Raw genomic sequence first — 14,720 nt, forward strand, 5'->3', positions numbered from 1 at the left:
TACTTTTCTTCTCCTCTACCCATCCTTCCATCTTTTTTTTCCCTTTTTCCTCATGTCTAGTTTATCTTCTTTGTGTTTCAAATAATCCAAACCTGGATCCTTTTAAATGGCTTCACCAGCCTGTAACACATACACCTGTTACAAAGACAGGCGGTATCGCAGGCAGGAGAAAACTCGACCCTTCGAGAGAGCCAAGGTCTTAACCAGCATATAAATACAATTGTATTTTTTGCTCTTATTGATGGTCGACAACGGTTTTCTAATACATTGTAAAAACAGTTAAAAGATAAGGTTTATTTCCAACTGTAGTTAAAAATGTAGGAGATTTGAAAACATACTTATATAGTAATAGTGCTGTAGTTCAGAGACGAAATGTTTCACTTTGCAACACGTCGAATATTTGAATCATGAGAATAGAGATGCATCTCATGTTGAAAAACAAACCTAATAACTACTGATATCAAACGAAGGGGTTTTATTTTGGTGGAGAACAAACACAGGAAATGAAGAATAATAATGATCTGCGTTACAGTGAAAGAACAAATTTCGGGGGGATTTCAGTCGCACTGAGGTCTAGACTGATGCGAGTGTGGGGGGATGTATGTGGGTGAGCGATGGGGGGAGAGACCCTGGGAAGGGGGGATGGTGCACAGACATGATCCACTTGGGCAGCCAGCAGGTGGGCGGAGCCTACGCCGCGAAGACTTCCTGCTGCCGAGCACGTGGTTCCGTGTCCGCCCGCCTGTCAGCGCGTGAAGGTTCGCGGCTCTGGTCCTCCTCCTCCTCCTCCTCTTCCTCTCAACCCGCCTCGCCTCGCCAGACCTCCCCCCCTTCGCTCGCCCATCTTTTCGTCTGCACGCGCTTTCTATTCCCCCCCATACGTGTGTCGTCCGCGCGTGGGAGCCCCACAGCAAAAGGCCGCGGTGTCTGACGGGAGGACCGTGAGTGAGAGAGGGTTCGTGTGTAGATCCTAGTCCGTCATGACGCTGGAGGCGATCCGTTACCGGGCCGGGTCTCTGCAGATCCTCAACCAGCTGCTGCTCCCCCACCAGACGGTGTACGAGGAGATCCGCCTGGTGCAGGACGCGTACGAGGCCATCAAGTCCATGAAGGTAAGAACCCGCCTCTCGTCCCCCCATCAGGCCCCGCTTCATGTGCGGGTCTCCCCGGCTTCCATTGTTGCCTCCGTCGACCCCCTTTTTTTTGTTTTGATGCACCTGCAGCAGCGACACCCACCCCCCCCGTTAAAAAGAACTCTGCGCCCTTTCTTTGAGAGATGTGATGAATTATTAATGACCCTCGCCCGGTTTTTTTTTGTTCGGGATTTGATGTTGAGTTTCGACCCCCCATCAAAAAATACATCTTCAGACACGGATCCTGGTCCAAGAGCTGCTCAAGTTCCCCGTTTTTGTCACTGACGGAATGTGATGATGTCATCGTGAGTGAGAGGAGGGTCATCTCACCCGGTCATCTCTACCCCGGTCATCTCTCACCCCGGTCATCTCTACCCCGGTCCTCTCTCACCCCGGTCCTCTCTCACCCCGGTCATCTCTACCCCGGTCATCTCACCCCGGTCATCTCTACCCCGGTCATCTCTACCCCGGTCATCTCTCACCCCGGTCCTCTCTCACCCCGGTCATCTCCACCCCGGTCATCTCTCACCCCGGTCATCTCTACCCCGGTCATCTCTACCCCGGTCATCTCTCACCCCGGTCCTCTCTCACCCCAGTCCTCTCTCACCCCGGTCCTCTCTCACCCCGGTCATCTCCACCCCGGTCATCTCCACCCCGGTCATCTCCACCCCGGTCATCTCTCACCCCGGTCCTCTCTCACCCCGGTCCTCTCTCACCCCGGTCCTCTCTCACCCCGTTCCTCTCACCCCGGTCATCTCCACCACGGTCATCTCCACCCCGGTCATCCGACCCCGGTCCTCTCTCACCTGGGCACCTCACCCGGGCACAACTTTCACATCTTTTAGTGACCCCTGGACTCTTGGCCATCATGGGACACAAAGACAAGATTCCTTACTTAGGATCAAGATTTAGTTTTTTTTTCTGTGTTTTTCTCGTGTTATTTTGATCTTTTTAGTATATATTTTTGGGGTATTTTTTTGGATTGTTAAAGCGCTCTATAAATATAAATTACTAACTTACTTAACTCAGTGGCTGATTTCCTCAGGGGCCACATTTAATACACTGGGGCCATCAAGCAATAATAAAGCAGCGAAAAGTATAATATTCTGAATTATTATTTAATTTATATTTGCTTATTTTCCACATATTTACAATATTGTATTTGTCTTACTACGTAAATCTACAACAGATGATGTCAGTAATTTCCTTTTACTCTGCTAGGTTACAATGTGTATTTATCTATATATAACTTTCTTTTTTGTAACTGATACAAAAGTACTTTTTTCTCCAAATCTCCTTTTATATTCACTTCAATCTATTTTAAGTAATACTCACAAAAATGACAAAAGCAGAGGCAAATAGTCCTTAAAAAAAAGTCTTATTTAATTATTTATAAGCTAGTAATGAATAAAATGATTAAATACAAAATAAAATTGTTAGTTTCTATTTGATGTTAAACTTCTGGGCCAAATGAAATCTTCATCCAAGATATGATGAAGATTTTGTGGTGTTTTTCTCATGTTATTTGGATCTTTTTAGTATATATTTTTTGGGTATTTTTTTGGATTGTTAAAGGGCTTTGTGACCCTGGTCTACAAAAGCGCTCTATAAATATAAATTACTTACTTACTAACTCAGTGGCCGATTTCCTCAGGGGCCACATTTAATACACTGGGGCCATCAAGCAAAAATAAAGCAGCGAAAAGTATAAAAAGCAACATATTCTGAATAATTATTTAACTTATATTTGCTTATTTTCCACATATTTACAATATTGTATTTTTCTTACTAACTAAATCTACAACAGATTATGTCAGTAATTTCCTTTTACTCTGTTAGGTTACAATGTGTATTTATCTATATATAACTTTCTTTTTTTTAAGTGATACAAAAGTACCTTTTCTCAAAATCTCTTTTTAAATTTACTTCAATCTATTTTAAGTAACGAACAAAAGCGGAGGCAAAAAGTCCTTCAAAAAAGTCTTATTAATTAATTATTAACTAGTAATGAGTAAAATGATTAAATACAAAATAAAATTGTTAGTTTCTATTTGATGTTAAACTTCTGGGCCAAATGTTAGTTTCTATTTGATGTTAAACTTGAGGGCCACATGAAATCTTCATCCAAGATATGATGAAGATTTTTTGGGGTGTTTTTTTTTTTTCTTCCGTGCGACTAACTGACCCCCTCGACGCCCCCAGGTGAGGGGCGCACCGGCCATCGCCATCGTGGGCTGCCTCAGCCTGGCGGTGGAGCTGCGCGCCGGTGCGGGCGGCGATGACCCCGTGACCTTCATCAGGGAGTCCCTGTGCCGCCTGACCTCGGCCCGGCCCACCGCCGTCAACATGGGCCGGGCGGCACGAGAGCTGATGGAGTTCGCCGAGAATGAGAGCATGGAGAAGAACTCGGAGCAGCTCAAGGAAAGGTACGATGTCGGGAATTATTTTTGAGCGACTCACGTGACAGTCTCGGCTGCAAAACCTTCATTTCTTTGATGGATCTCAATGGACGAGAACAGGGTCAACAGGGGACCCTCGTAGAGGGTCAACGTTATTCTGAAAATTTGTTTATTCAACCCAGCTTTTGAAGTGAGTCGACTTAAAATGTTACGAGGTTGAGCTACTGGCTTGCAATGCTAATTGCTAACTAGCCAAAGTGGACTATTAGCAAATATATATTCTAATACTTAATAATATTCTATATTTAAACATTGAAGATCTACTGATATATTTATATTTAAAATGCAACTTTTGACAAGAACAAAGTAATTGGAAGAGGTTGAGCTACTAGCTTGCAATGCTAATTGCTAATTAGCCAAAGTTGACAATTACCAAATATATATGCTAATACTTAATAATATTCTATATTTAAACATTGAAGATTTACTGATAAAAAATGATATTTAGAATCCAATTTTTGACAAGAACAAGGTAATTGGAAGATGTTGAGCTAGTAGCTAGCTGTGGAAATGCCAATCGCTAACTAGCCAAAGTTGACAATTACCAAATATACAGTATATGCTAATACTTAATAATATTCTATATTTAAACATTGAAGATTTACTGATAAAAAATGATATTTAAAATGCAACTTTTGACAAAACAAGGTAATTGGAAGAGGTTGAGCTAGTAGCTAGCTGTGGAAATGCTAATCGCTAACAGGTGAGCGTTGGCATTAGCATTATGTCTATGCTATTATTTGCAAATATTCTATTCTTTTTAACCAAAGCAGTATGTTAGTGGATTGAAAATAGTCTTTTTAAATAAAGCTTATGACAAAAACAAGTTAGTCAATTTCAAATGTGAAAAGGTTGAGCTTAATCGGTTACTAGCGAATGTTAGCAATTAGCATTATATCTTTGCTTCTAATCGCATTCTTTATTGAATATATTAGATTAAATTATTAAAAAATAAGCCTTGTCAGTGCAGCGTTTGACTTCAAGATATACTGTATACTACCAACTACCAAGTGGTTTTGCTGATTACTAACTAGCCAACGTTGGCTATTAGCATTATATATATTATAATTATTATTGTATATGTATGCCAATACCTGCTAATATTCTATATATTTACAAATTTACACAGACTATTAATTGATTGAGCCTTATATCTATATTAAGATTCTATGTTTAAATATAGAATATTAACTAATTCATTACAAAACTAAAATAAATGAATGATTTTAATATGAAAGCAATAATTAATCTTATAAATAGTTAGTCTAATATCATTTACAAAATAAAACGTTCTGAGGTGAGGCATTGATTTTTTTATTATTTTTTTTTTTTGCCAGAATTACTTATCCCAGTCCAAATAAAGATTTAGTTTTTGTTTTGGAGCTTATTCGTCCAGCCCTAGTAAAAGTGTCTGTGGCATCATCGACTGTGTCATGGACTAGAAACTGACACACACTCCATCACCACCAACCGTTGTCGCTCACACTGTTAAACCACGTCATTTGCGTTGTTGTGTGCAGCCGTCCATCATGCATCTCGGGAGAGTGTGATGAAAGTAATTCAATGGTGTATTAAAGAATGACAACTTGACACAAGCGGATTCACAGCTGTGAACGGAAAGGCTTCGTTGACAGGCGTGGATTATTGACACAACAGTCGGTCAAGTACTCGTCACTCATGGCGAGTGTTTCCACTGTGCTGCACTTGAAAGAGCTACTGACGTCTCCTCGCGGATCAGAAGTTAAAAATGGAGACGACTCTCCGCCCGACACGTCATTAATGGTGTGAAAAGGAAGAAACACCTTGAGGTGTGTCGGCCACATGCTATTAAATATGTGCGAGCGGTTGGCACACACTGGTGAACATGGCTCTCTGCGCGTCAAGTGCAGATTAACGCTGTAGAGATGTGTCTCAAATTGCATATTTGCAAACTTAAACCTAGTATTTTTAGTGCATAATTGCGTCTTAATTCTTAGTATTCGAAATGAGGTGTTCCATGCACACTAAATTGGCGACTAAAACGCCCATAAAAATTTGATCAATGGACACTTTCTACCCTAAATGGCTGCCATCTCAGTGACGTTGTTACGTCATATATATATATATATATATATATATATACTTACAGGTGCATTTTCAGCCAGCATTAAGAGGATGACACGTCTTCGGTGATGATACCGGTGAAAATATTGCCAATATTTCGTTTCTCATATTTCTTGATCCAAACAAAACGTGCTGCCAGTAGGTGGCGATAGTGTTCCTACAGCTGGTTGAAATCATCATTAAATAGCAGCAGAAGAAGAAGCTGTAGTGTCATTTCCGGTTAGCGCGTAGCAGCAGTGTTTGATTTGAGACATACTATCTGTTGAGAATGTGCGTACTAGTTAGTACTACACTATCCTTATGCATACTAACTGCTAGTGCACTAAGAAGTATGCGATTTGAGAGTCACAGCAATCTGTGATAACAAAAATAAATGCAAAATAAGTGAACAGGAAATGCAGTGAGATGACTCACAGCCTTGTCATAGGTCTTATAATAAATGGTGACAGAACTACTTCATCAGGATCAAAACTTGTGGATTTAGTCACCTCATATTTATATTTATATATCCAATTTTTGTTGTGTTTTTACCTTTTAGAGCTTTTGTAGATTGTACCGGCTGCAGGACATAGAAGCTATACAAGTAAATTAAAGTAAAACTAATGTCAAATAAATGTAAATGTGAGTCCCAAATAAACAGTGGTTTCAAAATAATTGTGATTATTATTTTGAGATTAATCTCACACACGATTTAAATGTTTCTTAATTCTTGTATTGGTCCTGATCATTTAAACAAACTTGAGTGAGTGATAGTAATTTATTTATTAAGTAAATGTATATTATGTTGTAGTTTTTAGTTATTGAGCGGGGAAAAAAAACAACCTGCTTCCTGAGACAACATGTTTATATATATATATATATATATATATATATATATATATATATATATATATATGAGAGAAACAACCTGAATTGTTGGCGTTCTATAAGTTTCCAGAGGGGTTTATCATATACTATGATTGTTGTAAGAGCTGTCAGTCAAACAAAAGAAAGAAAAATATATTAAATGATGTGAAATAATACTTAAAGTAAAATTATAAAAGGTTTCATCTTCAGATTCTTGTAGACCTTTTTATAAAATTCCTTATTTTCGATTTTAAATTTTCGATTGACTGTGCAGTGTCATCTCCTGGATCGAAGACATGCTGGAGCGCGACGTCAACGACAACAAGAAGATCGGCAACTACGGCGCCCAGCACATCTTGTCCGGGGTCCCGAGAGACTCCGTGACCATCCTCACACACTGCAACACCGGCTCGCTCGCCACGGCCGGGTACGGCACGGCGCTGGGTGAGTGCGAACGCGAGTGGGTGAGTTTGTTTTCATGACCCTGACGAAGAGTGTGTGTGCAGGAGTGGTGCGAAGCCTACACACTCTGGGTCGACTCAAGCGGGTCTACTGCACGGAGACCCGGCCCTACAACCAGGGCTCCAGGTTGACGGCGTACGAGGTCGTCGCCGAGAAAATCCCCGCCACGCTCATCACGGACAGCATGGCGGCGCTCACCATGAGGGAAATGGGCATCACAGGTGTGAAAAACGAACGCACCTCGTCCTTACAAGCACGATCCTCCTCACACTTCCGTCCTTTCCCTTTCTCAGCCGTGGTGGTCGGGGCGGATCGAGTGGTCGCCAACGGGGACACGGCCAACAAGGTGGGCACGTACCAACTCGCCATCGCTGCTAAGCATCATGGGATTCCTTTCTACGTGGCCGCGCCGAGCACGTCGTGTGACCTGAGCCTGGAGAGCGGACGGGATATCATCATAGAAGTGCGCCCCCCGGAGGAGCTCACCAGTATAAACGGAGTCCCTGTTGCTGCACCAGGTAGGAGGAAAAAAAGCGAATGAATGTTTGTTTTTTTTGTAGTTTGCAATATTGTAACTGAGGTGAGCGACTGTGAGAGCGCCACCCGGAGGTCGTTGGCCCATTAAAATCCTTAGCTTAGTCGCATTTTGGTTTGCTGTTGCTCGTGGGTTCCTGGCAATTTTTCCGCCATACTTTGTGTTTTCCTGGCCATCTGATTGGCTGAGTAAATGTTTGGACCAATGAGGTGTCTCGGATCATCTTTCAAAACATGAATCCGTCTCTAGTTTGGAGCTGTTGTTGTTGTGAGATTGGGATTTTTTTTATTTTTATTATCCAAATAATCTGGAGTGTGGAGGGGGGGGGCAGCCAAGTGGGCCATCGGCAGGGGAATAAAATCAGCATTTTGAGGCAGGGGTAGTAAAATGTCCAAAAGCAAGTGGTAGCATGTTTAAAAAGGAAACTAGCATTATAAGTTTAAAAATATGTAACTTAATAGTGTTATTGTTACGCAACACAAATTGTATTTTGCAGAAATGTTTTGTTCAAAGCATTTTCTCATAGGTAGAATCTAGAGGATCTTGCAATGTTTAAATAATAACTTGTAAAACCATGTGTGTTACTTAAACACTGGGTTTAATTGTAGATTTTAAATGAGGCTCAGTTGAGCGCAGTCCAAACGACGGAGCCAAGACGCTCGACTCCACTCGTCACCATCTGTCGTTCACTGTGCGATTCTTTAACTCGGGCCAAAGCACGAGCCTGTCGGAGGGTTATTTCTGTCTAGATTTTTTGCTTATTCATTTATTCTTTCTCTGTCAAGTTTCCGCCTCAAACTCTGCTGCAGTTCTCTTGGATGGAGTTCTAGAAGTTGGGGGGGGGGTTACGCAGACCACAGCCTCTGGGACTCCAGCACAGTTCTTTAGTGTGCAGAACTGGGCCAGGATGAAGTCCAGCATACACTCGAGGCATTTTAAAAACATAACAAACTTTTATCAAACTTTTAATGCTGGACATTTTCCCATCATCCTCTACAAGCCCTTCCTTGCAGTTGTGGCTAGAAAATCTTCTTGTTAATGAATGTAACTCCTCAAAGGTGTATTTAAAAAAACCTCTATAGTAGGAACACGTAACATGGAGCAGATTCACCACAGCGGCAAAAGCACACGTGAGATAATCAAAGGGCGCTCGGTAATTCATTTACTGGATTTTAAAATGGTACTTTTTTTTTTCTTTCACATAATGATTGATGGTGTACGGAAAGTGTAGTTAATAATAAGAATAAGAGTACAATATTTGATGTTTTATTAGGAAAATATAAAATAAAAGCAATGCAATAATGGGTACTTTAGAAAGGTTCCCACCAAACGGACCAAAAAACATTTTCTTGACTAAAATGAGATGAAAACAGTCATGGATTAATGATTCAAATGAGCGAGACTAAAACTAATGAAAAATCTAGACACCACAAAGAGAAAAAACCTCAGTTCATTAAGGTTTCAAACAGAAGGGATTTAATCATTATTGTTGGAAAATCCCCAAAAAAGACCTATACATTCTATTATTTATTTATTTTTCTCTCTCAGTTCACGGAAGGCTTTAGAAAAGCCAAGTAGCAGAGCTAAGCTAACCAGTGCTAATGTCATATAGTAGCTGAGATGTGAGCATCACTGCTGCTCGAACAAAGGGCCGAGTGAGGGAATCTTGGGACAAGCGACGCAGTGTTTCCGATGTTATTTTTACACTTTATTGAATTGTGCTTCCACGGCTGTATTGGATTATTAAACTGGGAGAGTGAGAAGATAAGAGTCTCTGATCAAATTAAGGGGAGGAGCTATTTATATTCGATGCTCAATTTCACGCCGGAATTTTCGCTGAGACTCGCCAAGTGTGGAACGTTTAAAAGGGTGTGTGTGTGTGTGTGAGTGTGTCGTGGAGTCATTTAATTTCAGTGGCGACTTGGACCGGTGACATCACAGTAATTAAAGTGCACTAATTCAATAAGAGCGTGGATCCTCGGGGGACACTCAGACGTTTAATTGCTCTTTAAAAACCGCCACTCTCCCGAGTCTCTTAATGGCGGAGTGAGTCGTCTGTGCAAGATTTTTAAAAGGTTCCATTCATTTTAATCAAGCATTTTTGTTTAATCTGCGCCGCGTATTTCTATCCTACAAGCAAACCTGAAACCTTTTATGGTTTAGCGCTGATGAAAACATGTAAATGACTTTCCATGCAAAGATTATTTATAATACTGCTTCACCCAATAATTGGTATCATACAAAGCCAGGGGTCCAGATCACACAATAAACTTAACATTATAACGATAAAGAAAACCTCTTTACTGTAACTGATTTTGATTTTAATACCAAACTATGTCCAAACACCAGCTTTAAAAGCTGCTGGAGTCGACTGTATCCTCTTGACCTCAGTCATCTCTAGGATTGCAGGACTTTATTGTTTCTTTAGCTACGGAGGATGTAATGACTGCTGCCATCTAAGGGCTGGAAGTTTAATTGCAACACAAAAATGAAGAAACTCTGAATATTTGCATGTTAATTGTACATAAAAAGATGTTTTTCATACACACTTTATTGAGATAAACCATAACAGAACTATCATGAAACAAAAAATATTTAAAAGGAAAAAAAACATATTTTTCTTTTATTGAAAAAGACAAATATCGTAATGGTATTTTAACAAAAACATAGTGATACGTAACAGCACTGAGAGGATTAAGTGTTTCAATATTAATCCTCTTGCAAGTTTGAGTCCAAACAACATTTGGAAACTAGAGTTCCCGGAGGAAAGCCAACACATAAACTCCTTAAAGAAAGGGTCAAATTGTAGACATCAGACATTATTGTGGGGTTCCTGCAGGAGCGGAGCCACAGCAGGCAGAATAAACATAGAAGAAAACAATAATTCCACATCTCAAGAGTCTCAGCGTGGCACATATACTGGTTTTGTTTGTTCATAAAGCGGTGAAGACGCTGCATTAACGTCTGACTGGGTGGTAGCAAGTATGGAATATTAAATGGGGCCCAAAACAGAACCTTGCGGAGCACCACGGGAGGCAGCTGTCATGATGGGGATCCTGCAAAGTTTCTTTAAAGGATGTAGTTGTTTGGGACTTGGTTCAGAAATATTCACTCTAAATTGAGTGTGTTATGGCAGTTTCTGCTGTAACTATAATCATTAATGATAAAAAACTGTGCATTTTAATACTAATGCAATTTGATTTCACATGAATCTAGCCTTTTATTTGTGTTTTCCCTTTTCTTCTCTACTGTTAATTTTTAGTTTTTCATTTATTGGTCTTATCGATCTATACTAAATATTCATTTCTGATCCCCTTCTTCATAACAATAAGAGATTAACTTCTTTTTTTAGACGCTTTTTGTTGTCATAGCGATAACTTTTTATGGTCTTACTTAGTTTCTCGTGTGTTTATCAACATCTCACAAGGGGCCACATTATTACCAGGTGGGGCCGTCATGCCGAAAAGAAGATCGAAACAAAAAGTCAAAAGATAACGAGATTACGCGTATTTGGAAAGAAAAACTTGACTGAGAATCCTTCCGTTTAGTTTGAGGTAGAAGAAGAAGAAAATAAAAATATCAAAGTTGTATAAGGAATTTGAAAATGTGTATGTAAAGTTAAGATTGTGATGGTTAAATATCATGTCATTCTGTCAAATAATACTTCTATACCAGGGGTGCCAATAATCCTTCTTTTTGTCTGCAGGTGTAGAAGTGTGGAACCCGGCGTTCGATGTGACCCCTCACCAGCTCATCACTGGAGGCATCATCACAGAGCTCGGGGTCTTCCTCCCCTCAGAGCTCCAGGCGGCGCTCACTGGCCGCCTCACGGCCCTCTAGAGCCCCGCAGCGCCCCCCGCTGGTCCTTGTCGACCATGGCACCTTTTAAGGCCACGCATTCAAAAGACACTGATCACTCAATCATCGTCTCCGTTTCGTTAAGTTGCACAGTCACTGACTTGACAGTGACACACACACACAAACACACACACACACAAACACAAACAGTTAAAGGTGCAGAACAATATGTCAGTTTTCTTATTGACCTACTTTTGTAAATGTGTCCTCATCTCACCCCCCCCACACACCTCACGTCTGTCATTCTCTTTTGACGCCCCTTTCTCTTTCTTAAAGGCTTCATGACAACGAGCCGTGCTCAGCTACACTCGATTCTCAACAAATTTAAGCTCAAGGCGATTTTTATTTTTTCAGGGCATGTAAATGAGCAAAAGTATGAAAAGGTGCGATGATTCTGGTTTCTAAACTGCTGCTATCCACTTGTAAATATACATGATCCCTGCGGGTAGAGTGTACATATGTAGAAATGAACCCCTGCTAGTATTTTAACCAAATAAGTGGTTGTTAAATTTACAAGATGACGCCGAAATGTTATATTAACATTTACTTTCTGTTTTTTTTCCCCATTTTTCCAAGTGTAGATACTCTTTTGTAGGAGGTTAATCCAAAGTCTATTTCGTGGGAAAATGTGCTTTGTTTGCACATTTTCGATCCCCCTTGTGGCCAAATTTTTGAAGCAGGTTAATTTGTTGCTGGGCCATCGTTGGTCATCTGAAGCCTGGAGACAAACGTGGCTGTAGTTATACCTCACTTCTCTTTTTAAAGTCGTACCATTTCCAGTTGTTTTTTTGTTTATTGGAATCATTCTTTTCATACCGTGATCGTGTCCATCCACAGTGACATCCACTCACCTTCACACTCGATATGGATTGTAACCTTTTTCTTTTTTTTTGTCGACTTAGCTTGATTTCAGCTGTTCAATCGACAGGTTCACCCCAAAATAAACGTTGACCATAAGCTCCTCAGACTCTCCTGTGTAGCTTGTTCTTGAATTCTCATCATCTCTTCGCACTTCCTTGATCTTCATATGCTCAGCAGAGATCAGTTTTCTCTCTGGAATAATAATTAAAAAAAAGTTTCTAACCAGAACCAAATTGGGATTTTTCACCTTTTTTTATGTTTTGTACCCACATTTCTGAAACAAATCCCTCCGTAGTGATGTTGTAGTCTTTAAAAAAATCTAAATATATTTCTGAAATCCCAACCTGTCCCTCTTTATTCTGGGGTGAACTGGATTTTTAATCACATGCTTTGTCTGAATGTAACATTCACCTCAGATTATCCCGTCTAGGAATAATCCAGACTAATTCTTGCCTTTACCTTGAGTTCAGAAGGTTCTTCATTTTAGATGATAATATGGAAATATACCAGTGTCATCAGAATATTATCTGAATTATTTTTTAAATTAATTCAATCCAATTTTCAGCCAGTCATGCAACGCCCTGATGTCTCTGTGTCTGATGGTCTGTGTGTCGCATGATTGGCGGAATCTCTCTATTCTTTTGGTAATCTTTTATACCAACGTTTTTATATTAAACTTGGAAATTAAAATTCAAATAACTTAAATTCAAATAATGTATGTTTGAGTAATTGGATTTAAAATATCCATGATTTTTTTTTCAGATTTCAGTTTATAAAAATAAAAAAAAGTATTAAATCTTTTGACCAGTTATTGGATTTAATTCACAACAAATCAACCTTTTAATACAGACATTATTAAATTAAATTATTTATAAAATACATTTAAATAAATGAAAAAAAAAGGTTTAAACTTTTGAAATTTTAAAATTAAACCGTTAAATATTCTGATGGCACTGATATACTTCAATATTACAGGCGACAGAAAAAAAAATCCAGTGTGCGCACGACCATAATATAATGACCTCTTTGGGTTGTTGTTTCTTTTGTGGTTCCCTTCTAAATTCAATTGGCAAATTTTCTCCAGTCAGACGGAGAGATGGCTAAAGAAAATGGTGACAGAAAACTGTTCCTAACAAAACTAAAATATACTCAAGCGCTCATAATGGTTGAATTCCTGATTTAAATCCGCAAAACTAACTGGAAAAATCAAAACATTGCAGTATAATTTAAATTAAACCTTCTAAGTTGACAAGATAAACCTGCCGGACTGACACGACCTCTCACTCTACTGAATGTCTCACAGCTTTACAGCCTTACCTGCGCAGTAACTTAGATGTGGTCATCGCTCTCTCACCTGTCATCTCACGCCGTCAATCACCTTTTCTAAAGTAGGCCTCCATCAGCCGTCCATGTTCCTTGTTAAACCAGTAGCTTTCATTGCATCAAAACAACACAAAATATTGTAAATATTTACTTAATAGAATATTTCACACTCGCCACTGTTTTTAACCTCTTGGAAGTAGCTCTAGGACATCAGTATTCCTGATATTTGTACATTTAAAAAAAAAATCACTTTCATTATCCTGTGTGCATGTTTTTCACAGTGATCACGTTCCCGACACCACTTTTTCCCTCTGCGTACACTTGGGGGGTCCCATGATGAAGACGAGTAGCAATGTCCATTTTTGTACCAGGTCTTTGTCAAGCTTTCTTTTTTGAGAATCCCTGTTGTGGTTTTGTTTTTTGACCGGTTGAGCACCACAAAGAGGAGACCTCCTCGACCATACACACTACCTCGATGTCTGCTGCGTTCATGGACTCTTGACACCATAATGCATGAACCGTTCACATGCAGATGGCAGTTTAACCGATGGAAAGTTTCTGTGAGATCCAACTTTTTCTTTTTTTTTCTTCTTTGTATCTTGCACATTAAAGTTTGTAGTGGTACGTTTATTTATTTTGCCAGTTGTATTATGTCTTATGTAAATGATTGGAGCTGAATTGTTGTGTTATTTGGACTCAGGACAACCTTGAGGTATTTGTGATACTGGTCTCCTTACAATATTTTTCCAAATTAAGAATGCAAACAATTTTATTTCTGTGATTTCCACCATTTTTCTCATTGCTATGTAAGAAAATATCTTTGTTAAGATCCAGCCACATGTTTACTCGGTTATAAGCAGGGATTTCCATCCATGAAAGGACTGTGTAGCCTTTGAATTACATATTTAACAAAAAGACACATGTTGGTTGGGTTCTATTTGTAACATTGATGTGTTTTTTTGTTTCCTAAACAATATATATCTATGTATATAAATACAAATGGAGTAGTCATGAACTACAAGTTTCTTCACCCTGGTTCAAGAAAAACAATAAATTGACATTGACATATTAAGACGATTCTCTTGAATACACGTGAAATCTGACGTCAAGCTTGCGTTAAATAATCCTCCACTAAAGCGG

General features: G+C 39.6%; 1 protein-coding gene across 1 annotated transcript; it reads left to right on the forward strand.

Annotated features, from left to right (window-relative positions):
* Positions 1-742: 742 nt before the first annotated feature.
* Positions 743-14,652, forward strand: mri1 (methylthioribose-1-phosphate isomerase 1). Its single transcript, XM_087805595.1, has 6 exons — positions 743-1,112; positions 3,336-3,559; positions 6,816-6,985; positions 7,048-7,224; positions 7,297-7,521; positions 11,245-14,652. The coding sequence occupies exons 1-6, from the start codon at positions 981-983 to the stop codon at positions 11,376-11,378; spliced, it is 1,062 nt and encodes a 353-aa protein (XP_087661721.1). The 5' UTR covers positions 743-980; the 3' UTR covers positions 11,379-14,652.
* Positions 14,653-14,720: the final 68 nt, after the last annotated feature.

Source organism: Callionymus lyra, chromosome 1 (assembly GCF_982586985.1).
Source record: "Callionymus lyra chromosome 1, fCalLyr1.hap1.1, whole genome shotgun sequence".
Lineage (NCBI taxonomy): Eukaryota > Metazoa > Chordata > Actinopteri > Syngnathiformes > Callionymidae > Callionymus > Callionymus lyra.

What these genes read in the sequence shown, in the direction of transcription:
- mri1 (XM_087805595.1), top strand. Translation starts at nt 981, where the DNA reads ATGACGCTGGAGGCGATCCGTTACCGGGCCGGGTCTCTGCAGATCCTC. An exon ending in TCGGAGCAGCTCAAGGAAAG is followed by an intron (nt 3,560 to 6,815) that starts GTACGATGTCGG and finishes TTGACTGTGCAG; the next exon opens with TGTCATCTCCTGGATCGAAG. An exon ending in CGGGTACGGCACGGCGCTGG is followed by an intron (nt 6,986 to 7,047) that starts GTGAGTGCGAAC and finishes GTGTGTGTGCAG; the next exon opens with GAGTGGTGCGAAGCCTACAC.